The 18,877-nt window shown below is 38.8% G+C and overlaps 1 protein-coding gene across 1 annotated transcript in view; it reads left to right on the plus strand.

Moving 5' to 3' along the window:
* Window positions 1-6,900: 6,900 nt before the first annotated feature.
* Window positions 6,901-18,877, plus strand: part of LOC133997938 (exostosin-1) — a 289,281-nt gene continuing 277,304 nt past the window's right edge. Inside the window, exons 1-2 of the mRNA XM_062437675.1 lie at window positions 6,901-7,200; window positions 8,787-9,538. Of these exons, the coding sequence (XP_062293659.1) occupies window positions 6,901-7,200; window positions 8,787-9,538 (1,052 nt within the window). The remainder of the gene's footprint in view (window positions 7,201-8,786; window positions 9,539-18,877) is intronic.

Below are 18,877 nucleotides of genomic sequence, written 5' to 3' on the forward strand. Positions count from 1 at the left end.
GATTGGTTAGCTTGTGGTTACATAAACAAACAGTAATTGAATGTCACTTCTTTTTCTCATTCTTTTCTCAAAATGGAAACTTCACAAATACTACTGAACTTGTTTTAAGCCTTGATCTCGTTTAAATATACGTGAAAGCAACAAAGACTTCCGAGCAGATGGCTGTTTGTAGGCATGTGTGTACAATCTGACATCATCGCAAGGAGAAAGTAGAGGTAACTTTGCAAGTGAAGCGTTCACAGCAAGCTCAAACCCTGGATTTTGACTTTCAGGTAGCATTTTACATAGGTTCATCTAGGTTCAACATAGGTTCTTTTAACAAAGACATCCAACATCATTACAGTATAAAAGTAACAGAAAAATCACAAAAAGCATGATGTGTACCCTGTACAATTATTCTTTGCTAAAATTATAGAAAGGAACCCCGATAAGAAACTTACATTGGTGCTGAAGTTTAGTTGAATTATTGGTACAGTCTCTTATGTGAATTGAAACTTTGGCAAATTTTATTTAATTCTTCTAAGGTTGAAATTTTGCCATTTTTTTCCTATTATTCTCTGTCAATTCCACTTTCCCATGTTCCCAAATAACATTCATAATTGTTGTCACCATACTTTTTTATTTTTTCCTGCTGATCAGTTCTTGGATGCTGTTCTTTAATATCTTTGATGCCTTCTTTCAGATAAAAAAACTGGTCAACACACCACCTCCCTACCAGTACTACCTCCAGGTTGTCTACATTTGCTGGCTTTACTCTACCACCAGCAGCATCTAGACTCTGGGGGGATCCTCTCCGATCTTTGATAGAGTCTAATTGACTAAGGTTGCTAACCTGTGGTGATTACACTAACCCCAATAGATACAGTCACACACTTACAACTGATCTCATTATTGAAATGTTGTTGATGGTTGATTAGCTCCTCTGACCCTAAACTGGGAAATGAGCATTGTTTTCCCTCCCCGTTTTATTCACTCTCTTTCACATTAGAATAGTATCTAGATTCAGAAAATCGATTAACTTGATTTAGTAAGAAATGATTGAACCATATGGACAAAACGTGTTGCCTGCTGCATGAAACAATCTTCAGTGTTTTAGTATCAGAAAAGAAGCAGATAGGCTCCATTTTTAAATGAAAATGGTGGTGTTTTGGCCACTCTGTTGGACAGCGGGGAGCATCACGGGACTCAGATTGATGAGAGATCAGAGAAGGCAGCATCCAACCTGCAAAAAAAAAAAATTGGTTTCACTGCTGTTAAAGCGACAAATCTCTTTCTACCAGAGATCAGCCTGGAGAGCCACTGAGACTAAAAACTGTAAAATCTATCAAGAAAGCAAGACCACAGTCCTGGTGAAAAGGAGGTGGTGGTTTTACCACAGTGAAAAACTGTTTCACTACAGTGATCAGAACCAGTGTGCCTGGCAGACCAAGACCTTCATTCCATGCACGTTATCCTGTATCCTGGATGATCCGAATGTAATTGGATAGTCCCAAAATCTCACCAAAGTCAGGTGTAGAGGCACCAAAGACCCAAATGAAGATCTAATCACCTGAAACACTTCTGGAGGTGATCAGACGCATTTCGACATATTCATAAACAAAGAGGGAATCAAAGTCCAAATACAGCAAGTGCATAAGCAGAAATAATCTAATTATACTGTAGATGAACATTAAACAGACAAGCACAAAATATTTATGATGATGATAATACGGATAAAGGAAATAATCGGAGGTAGAATTATACAAAACAGCACACTTAATGTATAATTTCATCTTATCTTATACTGAATCTCATCATCAGGCTCGCCGTGAATGTATCAAGTATAACCTGAGTGCAAAAATCATTTAAATTTGGATCACAGCCTCATCCTAAAAGCTGACACAGGATACGAGAGAGACTTTTTAGTGCAGCTGAAGTATCCCAGAAGCTTCCAGATTAATAGCGAAATGAGGAAGTGGAGGGAAGTGAAGCGATGGACTGAGACTGGAAGCAGATCAAAGTTGGCTCTCCCTGCTGCTCCGCCTGCACCAACAGGACCTTTTCAGATTTATCATCCCCTAATCGACCATGAAGCTATCAACACCAGCCAATCCTTCAGCGTAAGTAAATGAGAATAAAACTCCAGATGGGTGGTAGTGTTTTAGACAAACTTTGTGCATTGCTTCGCTCTTAAATCACATCCAAAGATTAAGGCTGCTTCTTTCTGCACAGGTGGACATTAGTGGTGACAAATCATTGTTAAAGTGTTGTTTTTTAATTGGTTTCCCCTTCTTCACCCCTTTGAGATCCAGGATTTAGACGGCTCCCATCTCTTGTGAAAGGTCCAGTTTGATGACAGAAACAGAAACACATGAGCAACAGTTTTAAAGCAATACTGAACCAAAGGGAATATAACAATGCAGCAAAATCAAGTACAGGACACAACTTTGAAATCATTTTAAAGCCAAATCAAAATGTAAGCCAGTAGAAGGAGAGGAGATTTATGAGACTAATAAAAAAAGTGGAAAAAGTGAGACTAGAAACAGATCAAGTTAGGTACATGTTCCCCAAAATCACAAATCAATGGCACTGCAATCAAACCTAAAGGACTGAATCTGCAGTCTGAATCAATTATGTTAGGAGAGCTTATATAAGACCTGGAATAACACGCTGAAACTGAAAGCATAAAAGTTTAAATCATGCAAATTTACAGTATTATTAAAATTTCAGGTGTTAGCTCTATCAAGTGCAGTAATATGGTAAGACTAGGGCAGACTTTAAAGGTTGTCTAGCAATGGAAATATATGGATGATCTTTGTTTTCTCTTTCTTGCGTCCCATATCCCTTAATCTAATTCCTACATGCAGCTTTATATGACGCAAGACTGAGGACCTATCGAGCAAAACTGTTCTGTCACTGTCACAGGCTGGCTGGATTAATATTAATGTGCTGTGTGCAGTTTGCTGATCTCGCCTTATATGATTTGTAAGACAGGCTCCTCCAGTGTATAAAGGTACTGGATGGTGCAGCTTTAAAAACAGGCAAAACCTCTGCAGTAAATGTTAAATTACTTATGTTCCGAAACCACAGATGAATTAGGTTTGGTCTCTAATTCCTGAGATTCATAAATCAACTTGAGAAAGAGCCTAAGTCTGGCACTGCTATGGTGTCATTTCAAGTATTTACACTATAATAACAAGCTCATACAAGGTCTAACATATATATTTTTGCAAGATATGAAATAAGTTGTGGTGACAAAACAAAAACAGACCAGAGTTTGGTTTTAATCATCCACTGAAACCTGTGTGTGAGTGAAGTTGTGAAGTGCCGGTTCCAAAAGAGGCCACAAGATGGCGATGTTTGATACATGATGCCCACCATCTGTTAACTCCCTCTCTAATTTATGAGTTAATGGCATCTATTTAAATCACGAGCAAATTAATTTTTATTTCAGTCAATGGCGTCAACACAAATGACAGCGACATGAAATGAAGGGATAGAAAGATTAGTGGTCTGGGCGGCCGTAGTTGATTTATAGGGACAAATATGTGAATCATTAAGAGAATTAATGAGCTAAGACTTAATTAAAAGTGCACAGGTTTGCAAAAGTCAGTTCACTAAACCCTGACAAAAATCCCTTTAGCTTGATTTGCCACCAAATCATCTGCATTTGAAATGAAGCGTGATATAATTTGGAGGGAAAAAGTGCAGCAAAATGAAATGAAATGTGTTATGTTTAAATAAAAAGTAAATCATATCAGTCATATTATTTACTTTTTATTTAAACATAACACGTTTCATCAAGATCAGCCAAACTCTTTAACATGCCAACTTTATTATTGTGTATTATGTCTATTTGTATCCTCTGCTAATGACAAGTGATGCACCACGCAGCACTTAAAGAGAAATATATATTTAATATTGTGTATTCTTATTTAAATTCGCTTCTCTATTGTACAAGTTAAAATGGTATTGAAACAATTATATGCAGAGTAGGTATGCCCGCATCTTAAACCCCCCCAAACTGTGTAATAAGTCGTGTTTTATAACTTATTACGCCAATTTCTGCAGACGCGCAAAGAAACCCTAAAGTCACAGATTTCTGAATCGAGTTTGGTTTGCAGATTAAAAACGTTCATAACTGACGTCCAGTTTAGAAGTCCTAAAACACCTCTGACACCTCTCAGTGATCTGCCTTCCAAAAGTCATTACTTGGGACATTTTTCTTCTTGTCTTTACTGAACACTTAAATGGCACAAACAAAGCTACACACGCAGTATGGGAGACTCTGACTTATGGGGAGCCCCTGTACCTTATCAGAGCCAGCTGACGCCCCATGCATGCTCCGATCCCCCACAGTCTGCCAGCTTGCTGATGTCTGGCTTATCAGCGCTGCTGCTGTTGCTGGATGCTGTTGCTGGATGCTGCACGGTGGCGCAGCCCAGATCCAAATGAGGACCTGAGGACGGAGATGTGAGGACAACCGGTCTCTTTGGAAATCATTAGGCGGGATGGAATAACCAAGTATACACTCATGATGTTCATTTGATCTAACTCTATAGAGAATAACCACAGCCTGCCAATCAGCGGACCGTGATCGCTCCTAATAGGATTTTATTGATGCGCGTCTCTCCGGATCAGGTGCTTCGGCATTCCCCTTTAACTTACCTGGGATGATTATTTTCGCTTTTTACCTAACTGTGAGCGCACAGATGGAAGTGTGGATTTAAATTCCAAAGTGAAGAGTTTGGATTTTCTCTTGGATTTTCTTCTTTTTTTAAAGGAGATGGCAGTTGTTGATTGGAGATGTTCGCCCCTTGTTAAACACATCAGTTAATTGTGGATGGATGGTGCCGATGGTATCACGGCTGTTCTGGCAGATGTTTCTGAATCATAACACCGTGGATAGTGCCTTGCTGACATCGCTGCTGTGTGTTCTCCTGCTCGGATGAAAATCACTCCGTAGTCTTTTTTTTGTTTGTTTTTTTCTCGGGGAAACTTTGAGACTGGGATGGAGCGGAGGATGCATGCAGCGCACCTTGTTTCACAGCTCACTGGATGCCCCGTACACATGCTTTAAATAACTGCTGGATGGATTTGTAAATTAGGAGGTTTTGTGTTGATAACTGGAGAATGTGTATCCTAACTGTGGAGTCCTGCTCAGGCTGGAGGGGAGAGCAGCGGACATCCCAATCCCTTCCTGGGACCACAGGTGTTCTCTTTAAACAGGTAGGTTGTGGCATGATTTGGGTGATACTTTCCTAGTAATAACCTAATAACACTAATGGGAACAAAATAAAGAGGTTATTCATATTTTGAAAATCACAGGAGCGATGATTCATTACACGTCTCCACTCCATCTCCATCCAGTCATCTTGCAGTTTAGTGATCTTTGCAGCATTGCTTTTCTAACAAATACTCACACGACTTTCATTCACCATTTCTCACTTTATATACTTGACATAAAGTTATATAATTATTGAAACTGTTTCCATACATGCGCAATCTGTTTAGAATATAAAAGTTACTCACCGGGCACCTTGAATCGTTTGAAAAAGTTACAATTTTGCAATGAATGTGCTGTGAATTTACAACCATACCACTACTGATTTATACAATGTATTTGGTCCTGTTATATAGTTAAAATCGTTGCTGAAAGGCGAGGCAAGATGTAGGTTACACTCATGTATGTGATGGCACATGTTAAAAAGATTATATTACAGAAAAGTTCGAGTGCTCATGAGATCCAAACATCTATTAAAATTCCTCCCTCCCATGTGCAACGGTGATGATTTAGAGTTTGATATCATTAAAAACACATAAAGGCGGTCAGCAAATAATCAGTTCACAGGAAATCTACCACTGATTTTTTTTCCCCTTCAAAATTTTGCAAGATCTACACATTACACATCAGAGTGATTGCGATTTGATTACTGGTTGAAGCTATTCATTGACGCATGACACTATTTGTGTGTTTTATATATTAGTTTAGTTGTAGATGTAAAAAAAAGAAGAAAGATGTTAATTCTTAATAAAATGTATATTTTATGCTTTTACCTGACTTTTGTGAATATCCTGATAAGTCAATGTGGACTATCAGTTCTATAATATGATCATTTATTATAGTCATAGATCAGTTTAATTTAAAACATGTCAATAATTCACAATAATGACTTTTTTTAAGGCTGCAACTAATGATGAATTTTATTATCAATTAATCTGCTGATTATTTTCTTGATTAATCTAAACATTGTGAAAAAGATCTCTTGGTGATGTGTTCAAATGTCTTGTGAGTTTGCCATCATGTATGAAACAGAAAAGCCTCATATTTGAACGTCTGCAACAAGCAAAAGTTTGGCATTTTTGTATTAAAAAATGACTACAATAATTTGATTATCAAAATAATTTCTGATTAATTTGCTGCTTATCAACTGATAAATCGACTAATCCTTGCAGCTTTAGATTTGTTTGAGTAATTATTGGTGACTTGATTTATGTGTACATGTCTTTCTTTTTTTATTTTTTATAGTGACTCCAAATCCCAAAATGCCGAGCTGTGGGTAAAGAGGCTGCACTGTGGGTCTAGCTGACCTGGGTCTACCTCCCTGCACCCCCTCTCCTCATCCTTTCCCAGTACCTCCTTCTTTCTCTGCCCCCTCTCCTTTCCTCCTTTTCGTTTGTATTCCCCCTCTTCAACCTTTGATCATCCCTTCGCGCCTCCTCTTTCCCTCCTCCATCTTTTCCTCTATCATCTTTTCCCTCTCTATCATTCTCTACCTCTTTCCCGCCTTTCCTCCTTCTCCTCTTGTTGTTGCACCTCCTCCCCATCCCCATCCCCATCCTCTCCCTCCCTTGTTCTCCTCCTCACCTTCCCTTCCCAAACTCACCAACTCCCTCCTTTTCGTCCCCCCCACAGCACACATGCAGGCCAAGAAGCGGTACCTGCTCGTGTCTGTGGGGGCCGGTCTTCTCTTCCTCGTCTATCTGTGGGGTCTGCAAATCGGGGAGTTCCAGCAGCAGTCGTACCAATATCACCAGTTCCCCCAGTACCCCCAGTATCATCAGTACCACCAGCAGGAGTACCAGTTCTATCGCCAGAGCCAGGAGGTGTACTATCCGAGGCCTGAGCCCCTGCCCCAGAGAAGCCCGTCCAGACAGCCCAGACACTGGCCAGAGTCGACCCAGCTGCTGGAGCCGTACCTGGAGGGGGGAGAGCAGGAGGTAGATACAGGATAAGACACTTTTATAAAATTGGATTTTAATGCTCAGGGATACAAAAGGTGATTGAATGATTTTGAAACCCTGATCTCTCATCTTTTTTAATTGTACCACACAAGGTTGGATTAGTACCTCCAGGGGCCCCTGGGCACTGAAGCTCATGCTTACTCGATTAGTTGATAATATAGGAAACGTTGTAACTTAATTTTGGACAGACAGGTTTCCAACAGTGACGATAACTATCTACATCAAAAGAATGGTTCATGCCCTGTGTCGTAATTCTGTGGAGCCTGAGGCATTCGCCCAGATTTCCCCTTAGATTTTCCCCTTATACAATATCCTGTAAGAATACTCCCTTACAGGTAAAAGTTATCTATTCAAAATGTTATTAAGTAAAAGTATGAAAGTATTATCAGAAAACTATCTTTTTAATTAAAGTATTCATTTTGGGCCCCATTCAGAGTGTCACTGTAAATGTATAAACTCAAGCAAATCAGTCCCTACATGTTTTAAAGTGTATTAAAGATGAGTAATGAGTTTGTGGCTGGTTTTAAAGCTTTGGGACAGTGGTTTCCAATCTTGGGGTTGAGACCTCCCAAGGCATAGCAAGATATGGGAGGTTGTGAGATAAATAAGGTGATTAAACTAATAGGAATAGGGGTCTGCTGCACAAATCAGGCTTTATTTCCTAACGTTTTTCTAATGATTGTTTTGTACTGTGAAACACGTTCCTTTTTTGTCACTCGTCAGATGCTTTTATCCAAAGCGACTTACAAGCGACACAAGACAATTAAACATTAAATACTACATCTTCAGACCTCTAAAAATTATCAAATTGAACAATTTGAGGAGGGGAGCAATACGCTTTGAGGTTTTTCTACTCACATCTCAACTAAAAACATTCTTGCTTTAAAAAAAAGAAAATTCACGAGGGGGTTCATGGTTGGTGAGAAATTAAATATGATTCAGGAAATACATCCATGAGTTGGAAGGCTTACGAGATACCAAAAGAGGAAGGATTGTACAACTCTGGAAAGTTGTTCGAGTGGTAATCATTGTGTCCTTCATTATGATGATTGCAAGGTAAACAGCCCCATATTTAATTGACCAGTGCAGCAGATGATGATGAGCCAGGTTAAATCTTTTGCCAGAACCCACTTTTTTGGTACTGCTGCTGTGCCTCATGATTTCTTTTCAGGCAATGCTGTCTAAACATAAGCACAAATATCTGCAACCTGTGATAAGGGGTTGAAAGTGGACATTATTTCACTTTAAAGGGTCATAAGACAAGATGGTTGAGGAACACTGCTTTACAAAAATCTAAGACAGTCATTGTTAGTCTCTAGCTCAGATAAACAACAGAGGAATATAACCTAAGTCAATATTACACATGACGTGGGTATAAGTTTTAAAAACCCTCGCCATGCTGAAACCTGTCATGTGTCATCTGTACATTTACACAGCTCTAAACTGTGATATGTTATACCAAAGAATGCAAAAGAAATTGATGGATTCTTTAACAGGAATGTTATAGAAGAATGTCTGTTATATTCTGAGTTGTGCTAACAGTGTATTGTCTGTCCTTGCAGGAGGACAGCCCTCAGCTCCATCACCAGCACACATCGCCCCGTGAACGGCGGGCGATCCGCGACAACATCTATAAGAACAAGCGCTGCCGCATGGAAACCTGCTTTGACTTTGCACGCTGCCAGTCGGGCTTCAGGGTTTACATCTACCCTCCACAGAGAGGCGACGAGATATCCGAGACCTACCAAAAGATCCTGTCGTCCATCGAGGAGTCTCGCTTCCACACCACAGACCCATCGAGGGCCTGTCTGTTCATTCTAGCAGTGGACACCTTGGACAGGGACCAGCTCTCAGCTCAGTACGTTCAAAACGTGAGGGCTCGCATCCAGAGCCTGCCAACGTGGAACGATGGCAGGAACCACCTCATATTTAACCTCTACTCTGGCACCTGGCCGGACTACACAGAGGATCTGGGCTTTGAGGTGGGCCAGGCAATGCTGGCCAAAGCCAGTGCTGATGTGGTCAACTTCAGACCCAACTTTGATATTTCCATCCCCCTGTTCTCCAAGGAACACCCGCTAAAAGGAGGGGGCATAGGTTATCTGACGCTCAAAAATGCACCGCCTTCCAGGAAGTACCTGCTGGTTTTCAAAGGGAAGCGGTACTTAACTGGCATTGGTTCAGAGACGAGGAATGCTCTGTATCATGTCCACAATGGGGAAGATATTATCCTGCTGACCACGTGTAAACATGGCAAGGACTGGGAGAAACACAAGGACTCTCGCTGTGACAGAGATAATGAAGAATACTCAAAGTAAGGCATACTTCTTGATCTCGCTATCTTGTTTTCGCTGCTTGTGGGTGTTCAATTGGTTCCTTTTGAAAAGAACCCCAATGCTTTGAAGATCTATCATTTAGTGTCTCAATACCGTCCACATTCAGGAGGTCTTGCCTTTTTTCAGTACTGTTTCTCACTGCAGAGTTGCTTGTCATGGGTTTTTCTGTCCTGCAAACAGAGCAGACAGCTTGTGTTTCAGCAAACATTAGCACTGTGGCAGTTATCTTATTTGCTGTTGGTGATTTCGAATGCAGCGTCATTACAGCTCCTCACAAGTGCTTGTTGTGTTTGTGTGCGAGGGTGTTAATCAATTCTAATTTGGTTTATTGGCTGAAAACTGAGTGTCTGGGATCGTAGCCGCTGTGCACAGAGCGCCCCTCCTTTATGCGTGTGAGACAGATTTGATGCTTTCATGTACATATTTCGCAATTGTCATGGGAGTTGAGCTTCACTATTGCTCTGCTCCGGAGACAAAATGCTGTGAAAATGCAAGTGTGTGTTTGTGTAAGAGAGAGAGAGAGAGAGAGAGAGAGAGAGAGAGAGAGAGAGAGAGAGAAAGAAAGTAAGAGAGGAGCAGGAGAGCAGAGAGGCGTCAACTGTTTAGAGAGGGAAAGTTTTGTCGGCTCAGCAGTTGGTCGAAAGTAAATTGATCTGAGCTGAGAAGAGAAGTTTACCTTTTGAAAATTTTAGCGATAGTTGACAGCTGAAAGAAGAAGGAACCATTGCATTCAGAGTGAAATGGGAACAACTCTTTTGCTTTTCCTAGATATGATAGCTGATGAGTCGTCTGTTGCATATTTTAGGTTTAGATATTGCCAGGGCCCAAAGGTAAACCGTTGCCGATACAGAATCCTGCTAACAGCTGCTTAAATTCCATAGTGAGCCTCTGCATACAGTGTAGTCTGCTAATATTAGGACTTTGACACATTCTTGAAATTGTTTTACTTGATCCTGGCATATCATACTTGAGATGGAACTATGTCAATGGAGGTTAAACTGCTGATTTTCAGCTTTAAGGATGTTTGAGGGTGTCCATGTTCATATTGATGAACAGTGTAGGATAGTCCTGCTTCCAGCATGGCTCCAGGAATGGCAGTGTTGGTTTTTCTATTATAGGTTGATCCACCAATTTGGTCCAGACAAAACAATATCTTAATTAAACAACTACTGGAAGGAGATCAGTTCCCAGATGATGATGAATCCCAATGACTTTGATAAGACCCTTCAACGCCACCATGAGGTTGACACTTTTGGTTCTTAATGAAATAACCTCATGGTTATTGGATTGACTGCAATTAAATTTGGTAGACAATTATGTCCCTCTCATGATTAATAGTAATCATATTGGTGATGTCCTAACTTTTACATCTAGAGCCATTATCACACCAGGCCATTTGTCCAGTAGTTTTATTTATGACCAGATATCAGCAGAAATAATGACATTGCCATCAGCCACAGCTGTAGGTCATGATTGTGAACATGGTAAACACTACAGCTTATTTGCATTAGAATGTTGTCATTGTGATCATGTTTGCATGTTGCATTTATTTCATTCTCCTTGCCGACTCTGGCATTGACACACAAACTTGAGAGAAGACACAAGTTGAAAACTTGAGTGGAAAATTCACACATATCCTGGAGCTTTTTGAATCTACTTTATAAACATACACAGACGACAGGGCAGAGACTGGAAGGAAATAACAAAGAGTCTCTGGTGACTTCTTAGTTCATTCAGAGGCAGAGCTGAACACAGACAAACAGACACACTCCCCCAGACATGGTTGCAGCATCTGTTGCCAGATAAGGAAATTGTGTTATGGCCTAACAATGTAACGTTCTTAATTGTTCAAGTCAAACACCCGACTTCTATCCAGCTGATCATGTGTTTCACATCTTGAACACCAGACGGAGTGCTAAAAAGTCTTGAAATAAACAAGAAGTGAAGACCCATCAGTGCAGGACTGGCAGAGCATCACCAGGGATGATTTGTGGGCCACAGGCTAGAGGATATCAACGACCTTAAATTAAAACTAAGACTCGGCATTTAAACATAGTCAGCATACTTTCATTTCAAATCTAATGTATTGGAGTACAAAGCCAACACAGCACACAATGTTCTAATACAAATGGACTGAAGACAGTACTCATCAGTACACAGTCTTATTTCTCTTTGCTCCACAGGCTTGTACCAATACTTTATCAGCTGCAGTTTACATGCCGAGAATAAACATTTCCATAACCCAGAATGAAATTCTACAATATGCAACTATTTGAGATAAACATAACAATAACAAATAGGAAATTGTATACATGATCAGCGTATGATTGCCTGTGAGCCTGTGTGCTCTGAAATACCTTTTACCGTACGTTAAGACGCTATTGCTATTTTCCCCCTGTGTTGTGTGGTAAGAGGATTATTCCTGTTAATAAGGATCTGACAGCAACAAAACAGCTTTTTCCTTAACTGCAAACCTTCTGTATATTAATAGCGTGTGGGCTGCATTAAAACGTGCTCGTTGATGAATGTGGTTGGTAAAACTTGTGGTTTTATGAGTGCTTTCATAATTAAGAAAAGAGAATTATTTTAGTTTCAGTGTCTCAGCTACATAATTCACATAAAAAGGTGTTATTTTGCAGAATCAAAAATAGAAAACCTAAGAGTGTGTAGTGCCTTCTGCATAAAGCATAGAGGCTGATAATCAATAGAGTACATTAATGAACAGAAAGTGCTTAAGAGGCTCCTTCACTAAATAAATAGTGCATTAGCAGTTCTCAGTCTCAGTCTAGCATTGGCTTGTTATCCAATATCAAAACCAAAGAGCTTACAATGACATCAGCTCTGAGTTTAGCTTTTATTTTTTTATTCTCTTTCATTCCTCATCTGCCTTAGTTCTTAGTTTATTTGCAATTTGAATCAAAATGTCATTTTTACAAGATGATTTCTGCAGCTGGCCATCTAAATATAAATTATTATGTTATTTACTGGGTTGAAGTTTGTTTATTTTGGAACCATCTTGGTTAAAACTGTACAGAGGCCATTACCAAGTCTAGAGTTTGGTTCACCTCCTCAAACCAATTCAATGTTCTATTTCTAGTTTCTATTTCATTTAACAAACTATGGTGCAGGACAATGTTCTGTGTTTATGTTCGATGAAGATATATTATGTTAGATATGTTGTGTTTAAGCTAGATAACAAGGAGATTTTAGCAGGAAAGCTAATGTGGCTTGGTGTTCATAGTCTGTCAGGCTCAGTGTGATCATCAGCTTAACCCATGATTGAACCTCATGTTGTTGCTTTATCCAAGATTCGATTTGCTGCATTGATATAAGGACTCGTAAGTGGATGACAAAATGGTATTTTATCAAAATCTTAAAAGAAAATAAGATCAAACTAAAATAATATAAAAATACACAAGTAAATTACAGATCAGAAATTTAGACGAAGTGTAGTTGACGAAAAAGACTATTTTATTGCAGTTGGACGATAAATGTGTAAGAATAAAACAAGCCATCAGAAGTTAGTTCAATGTCCCTGCACCAACAAAGACAAAAGTTTGTTTCTGAGAATCACATGTTGTTGAACAACCTCAGCTGTCTGTAAACTAAAAGCTTCACAATCTTTTGAATCTTGCCTGTTTGCTGCTGCCCGTTCTGGTGTTTTACACACAGCACATCAATACAGACATCACCCAGTGCAGTCAAGGGGGATCCTACACAGCGAGGCTCCCTGATGGGAACAGAAACCGACGAGGATCTTGAAGCCTCGGGGCGGTCGATAATTGCCCTCCAATTGAATTAAGCTGTGAATGAAGGGGATAGATAGAGATCTCACCTCCCACTGAGTGGTGCAGGATTGAACTGAGGCTGTTTTACTGTACATAGATAACAGCCGGCTGAACCAATTAGAGACTCACTGTGTCTCCCCAAAGAATGTTTGATATTGGAGGCTGAAGGCTCAATTTACAGAGCGGCAGATAAAATGCTTAATTCAGATCGCTGTCACATCTTTCATGATAGCTTTCATGGTCAGAGGAGAAGAGGAGAGAAGAAAGAGGATGGTCAAATGTGGTGGGAGGTGTCCTGCTGACAGTACAGTAATCCATAAACATATCCCTTCATCTTTTCCTCTGTACTTGTCGACCTCCTCTCTTCTTTTCTTTGTATAGAACCTTCAACTTATTTTAGAACTTTCTTTTCTATTTCCTCCTTGTTTCCCTGGTTCAACTTTACTGTCAGGCTCTGTGGCAGTGCTGGTACAGATAGCCTTTCATGCCAGACGATATTTACTTTTTGCTCTGAAATAAAATATAAGGGTCATTCCAGAATTGGAGGACAATTTAGGCATTAACATTTTTGAAAAACTGACCCTTTTATTTTGTTATTTTTTGTTATGTGTTCAAGAAAAACAAGTAATAAACCATCATATAATTTGATTCGTCCAGCTCAACCATCAACTGTACACTTTTTATGAGATATTTTATGAGATATTTTCATATATATATTTTATTTGTTATGTGCTGTGTTTGGCGCAACCCTGTTACAGATACTCAGGCACCTGAAAAACATATATTTCAAAAATATTGTTGAATAAATCATTTACGATTAAGTAAAGAAAGTAAAATTTTATTTGAATACTAATTTAATTCCAGATAATTGTTGACATATAGCAATTTAAGCAACTTTTGAAATCTATCTTACCCAACTTTTCATTTGTCACCCATGTTATTTTACTAATTTCAACATTTATTTTTAAATATTTGCTAGGTTAATAGGTTAAATCTTTGTCAGCTGAAAAAAGTCATTAAAGATTATTTTGATAAAAATGATATGGTAACAGGGTTGAAACTAGAATAACAGGGTTGCTCAAAGTAACAGGGTTGAAAGGACACATTACTTTTGATTGTAGATCAAGACATAATTAAAATAAATACTCAGGATCACAGTAATGTTGTTTTAATATATATTTAATATATCTTTCTTCATGAAGGAAAAACAGGATGGCTCGGACAAAAAAGTGAACATATCAAAAGGACCACAACCTGGATCTGTCAATGGACAAACTTAAAAATAGTAAAGGCATAAGACATAATATTTGGTTGGTCATCAAAAGGGAGGGACAAGAGCTTTTTAAGGTATGCTCGAGAGCTATTAGGTATTTTAAATAATATTTTAAAACCACTTTTACCTCAGCTATATTTACATTTTGTCCCAAGACAACTATAATTTACATCACAAGTGCATGTTTTAGTATTTTGTGCATGGATTATTTGAAATTTCATGGGGGGGGGGGGGGGGGGGGGGCAGAAAATGTCCTCCAATTCTGGAATGACCCATAACCATGTTGTGAATCAGATGACAAGTATGTTTTAATGTATTTTTAATAAGTTTGAATATGAAATTAATATTTTTTGTCAGGTGGAATGCAGTGAGTGAAGTGAATTTCTGGCTCTTGCTGCAGTAAACTGTTTAGCTAATAATCTAAAAAATATCAGTGTAAACTTTGATTTTTTTTAAAAAAGTGTTCATAATTTAGCTTAAAGGAAAGAAAGTAAGTCAGTGTTGGGGGGGCATCTGGAAAAAATATGAATCTATGACAGCAATTGATAGGCTACTTATGACTGTGTTGGGTTTATTGATTTAAAGGATCTTAAATCCCTGCTTTATAACTTGAGCTAACTTGGTGCAGTATAAGTGAACAAGTGCCTGCTTAATCATCCAGGAAACTTGAGCCGCAACATAAGCCTTCATTTGGAGTTTATGGATTCTTGATTAATTCTAGCTAGGAATATGGGTGCCTTTTAGCACATGTCCACCACTAGCGGGTTTCTAACTTTGCGTCTTGCTGGAATACAGTCACTTAATATGTTGAGTGCATAAGTGAGTTCACGTTGCGAAGTATGGAAAAATGCAGTGTACTAAGAGTGCACTCAAAACAGTCAAAAAGTTGAGTGTGGAACTATGGACACTTCTCACCCTCAATGGCCGCCATTTTGGCTATGTAATGGAAGGCTTGCTACCATTAGCCTATTAACACTAGCTTGCTAACTAGCTAATCGTAATTTCCGGTAAGTGTGCGACAGCTGTGTTTGATTCGAGACAACACTAACTCGTCGACATTTGCGCATTGCACTAGTACATAGTGTACACCAGTGGTCTCCAACCCTGCTCCTGGAGAGCTACTGCCCTGCATGTTTTAGGTATCTCCTCACTCTAACTCGTTATCAAGCAGCTGAGGCTCGTCAAAGGGCTTGATAACGAGTTGATTATTAGAATCAGGTGTGTTAGAGTGAGGAGATACCTAAAACATGCAGGGCAGTAGCTCTCCAGGAGCAGGGTTGGAGACTACTGGTGTACACAGTGTACTACACAGAAGAGTACTAACAGAAGTAGGGAGCGTATGTGATTTGAGACTCAGCAAATGACTTAAATGAGGCTAAAAAAATGGTCCTAGAATTGCAATTGTGGCTAGCAACTAACAGCAGGTGTTGCTAGGATACATATTCCAACTGTGGTGCATGACTCACTAGATAACTTCTTATTCTATGAACATTGTGTCTTATACAATACATCTCAAGTCCACATCTTGCATTTAAAACGGTCACTTTACAACATTCAGCATTTTGGAGGATCCATCATGTTTTTAAGTTTTGGAAAGAGGAAGCTAGCTAGTCAAACTGGCATACATTAGCATTGATTCCTAGCAGAATTGACCTTTTCTTAATGTTATTTCACAGCCTTGTCTCTGAGAAATTAAATTTATATTCTACAAGGTTGCAAAGTAAATATGTTTTAAGGTAAGGTAATGGTGCCTGAATTAAGTTTTCTGGCAGCATAAGGATAGATTGTTGTTTTTCCGCCTGTTCAAAAGCCTGAAAAATAAATCATAACAAAAACATAAATATATTCAGCATTCAAGAAGCAAATGGTTTATAGAATTTGGAAAAAAAGGTCAGATATGGTGATGACGTATACATTTGTGAGTGTTTTAATGAGGAAAAAAGATCTTATTGAGGTTTCATAAAAGCTTCTCTTGGCAAAATGTTAATGCGCCAACATGTGGCTACAAAACCATGGCAACATTTATGAAAGATCACAATGGACAGATATTTCACACATGTTACTCATCATCCAGTCATCACTCAACAAGTCTCCATCATCTATTGTTTTTATGATAAACAAGTAAAAACGTGGGCTGAATGAATTAGTATTAATGTGCTTTTCTGTTCATGTTCCTGTTCAGTGTTTGTTATCTGATGTGTCCCACTATGCATAAAAATACTCAGATGGAAACACAGCTGCTGTAACATCTGTGGATGTTTGGCAGCTGCAAAATTCAGTCTGTATGATGGGAGAAAAGGGTCTGACTGTATTAGTTTTAATGTCAGCTGTGGCCCTGTGGGTGTGTGTGTGAGTTGTGTGTGTGCTAGCATATCTTTGTATCTTTGAGAGAACCAATTTCAGTCGAAACCCAGCGTAGTGAGGACATTTCTGTGCTGTGAGGACATTTGTGAAGAGCAGTTTGAGGGTTAAGACTTAGGTTAAGGTTAGAATTTGGTTTAGGGTTAGGGTTGGGGAATTTAGTTGTGATGGATAAGGTTAGGTTCCTCAAAAGGATATACAGACAAACATGTGTGTGGTTGTGTGTATGTGTTTGCTGAGCTCTTTGTGTTTTTCTACTTGCACCAATGGTCAATATCACTAAAATGTTTTACAAGTAATTACAAATCCTGTCTATTTAATACTTTTTTTTGTTTGTTGTTATACAAAACCCAAGAGGAATTAAGCCACTTAATTAAAATAAGAGACTAGCACAGAAACAGAAATGTTTGACTAATTAAACTATAATAAAAAGGTCCATATTTAAGAACAAACTGCAACAGCACAGCCTTCATTAGTGAGACACCATTCTTTAATTTTTAAATATTTGTTATGCCCATCTTTGTTTCTGATGACAGGTTGGATCCTCCCGGGCAGGGATGATACCTGAACAAATCTGTGGAGAGATGTTCCGTCATTCTTCATTGATGATTGTTCTCAGCTACTCTTTACTGTACTTCACAAGGTCTGCCATCACTGAAGCACCAGTTCCCACCTATGTGTGCACAAATCTAACACATTTGTTCTATTTGTGAAAACACAAAAAGGGGCAATTTTGCTGATCTTGTGGCTAGAAGTTCACAGTGTGATTTCTGTATCTCTACATTTAATTGGTTATGGTCATGTAGAGTTCCTCTCTCTCAAGCAAAGGTAGAAAAGTTATTTTTTACCATTTGAAATACAGTGACTCCTTGTCTTATATAAATCTGTCAAATGTAGTCTGCATGGGGGGAAAAAATAGTCATATCATTTCCATGGTTTCAAAGTTTAACAAACCTGAAGCTGTTTGAATGACTCTCTTGAGTCTCCTTGGTAATCTAATTCATATTTGACAGGTCTTAGTATAGTGGCTTTTAAATTACACCTGGTTTTATGTGGTTTGGATATGGAAATATTAATGAAATCACCCTTTTCATAAACAAAATAGAGGTTTCACAAATCTGAAAATGGGATTAAACAGCATTAAGGCTTTTGCTACATAGTGTAACCCTAACACTTTGTGTTGACAGTAATAAAAAAAACCAGAGAATTAGGCTAAATATCATTATTTATGTTTCCCTTTGTTCTCTTGGGCAGCTGCCTGTCTTTGACTGTATCTGTGATCAAACCAAACCAAAGGTCAAAGGTTAAGGTCAGTATTCAAAGTGACTAATCAAAAGAGGGTTGAGCTTGCGGTCATCACAGCCCCATGCTGTCAGGATCACACTGTGCATGTGGAGCAGAAATGCTCCCTGAGGAGGAGGTTGCTTGGTTGGTGAAGATGAGGATGAGGATGAGGATGGTTTTTTTTCCGCTCATGGATACTGTTCTGTGTGCTCATGTCACGTGTATACACCTGTTTTTATGTGTGCAGGTTTTGAGACCAATTAAATGCCATACATGTTGAACCATGTTGCATTAGTCACAACCCGGCTCAAAATTAAGAAAGGTGCTCTGTTCACAGGTTCTTTTATAACCTTGTTCAGGCAGGTAGTCTTAATTGGAAGTCACAGGTGTACTCATGTTGTTTCAGTGGTCAAAGGTGTACTCAGTTTTGTTGCATTGGTTGTACTTTGCTGGAGGTTGTACTTTGAGGCCTGTATTTTCAATTTAGCCTATCTAACCTGTTTGTTTTTAATTATAAATAAGATCAAATACTCTCCAATCCACCCTAAAAATACTACAATTATTGTAAGATGATACAATCTTTTTATAATTTAACATTCCAGTCATATTGC

This window comes from Scomber scombrus, chromosome 17 (assembly GCF_963691925.1).
Source record: "Scomber scombrus chromosome 17, fScoSco1.1, whole genome shotgun sequence".
NCBI lineage: Eukaryota > Metazoa > Chordata > Actinopteri > Scombriformes > Scombridae > Scomber > Scomber scombrus.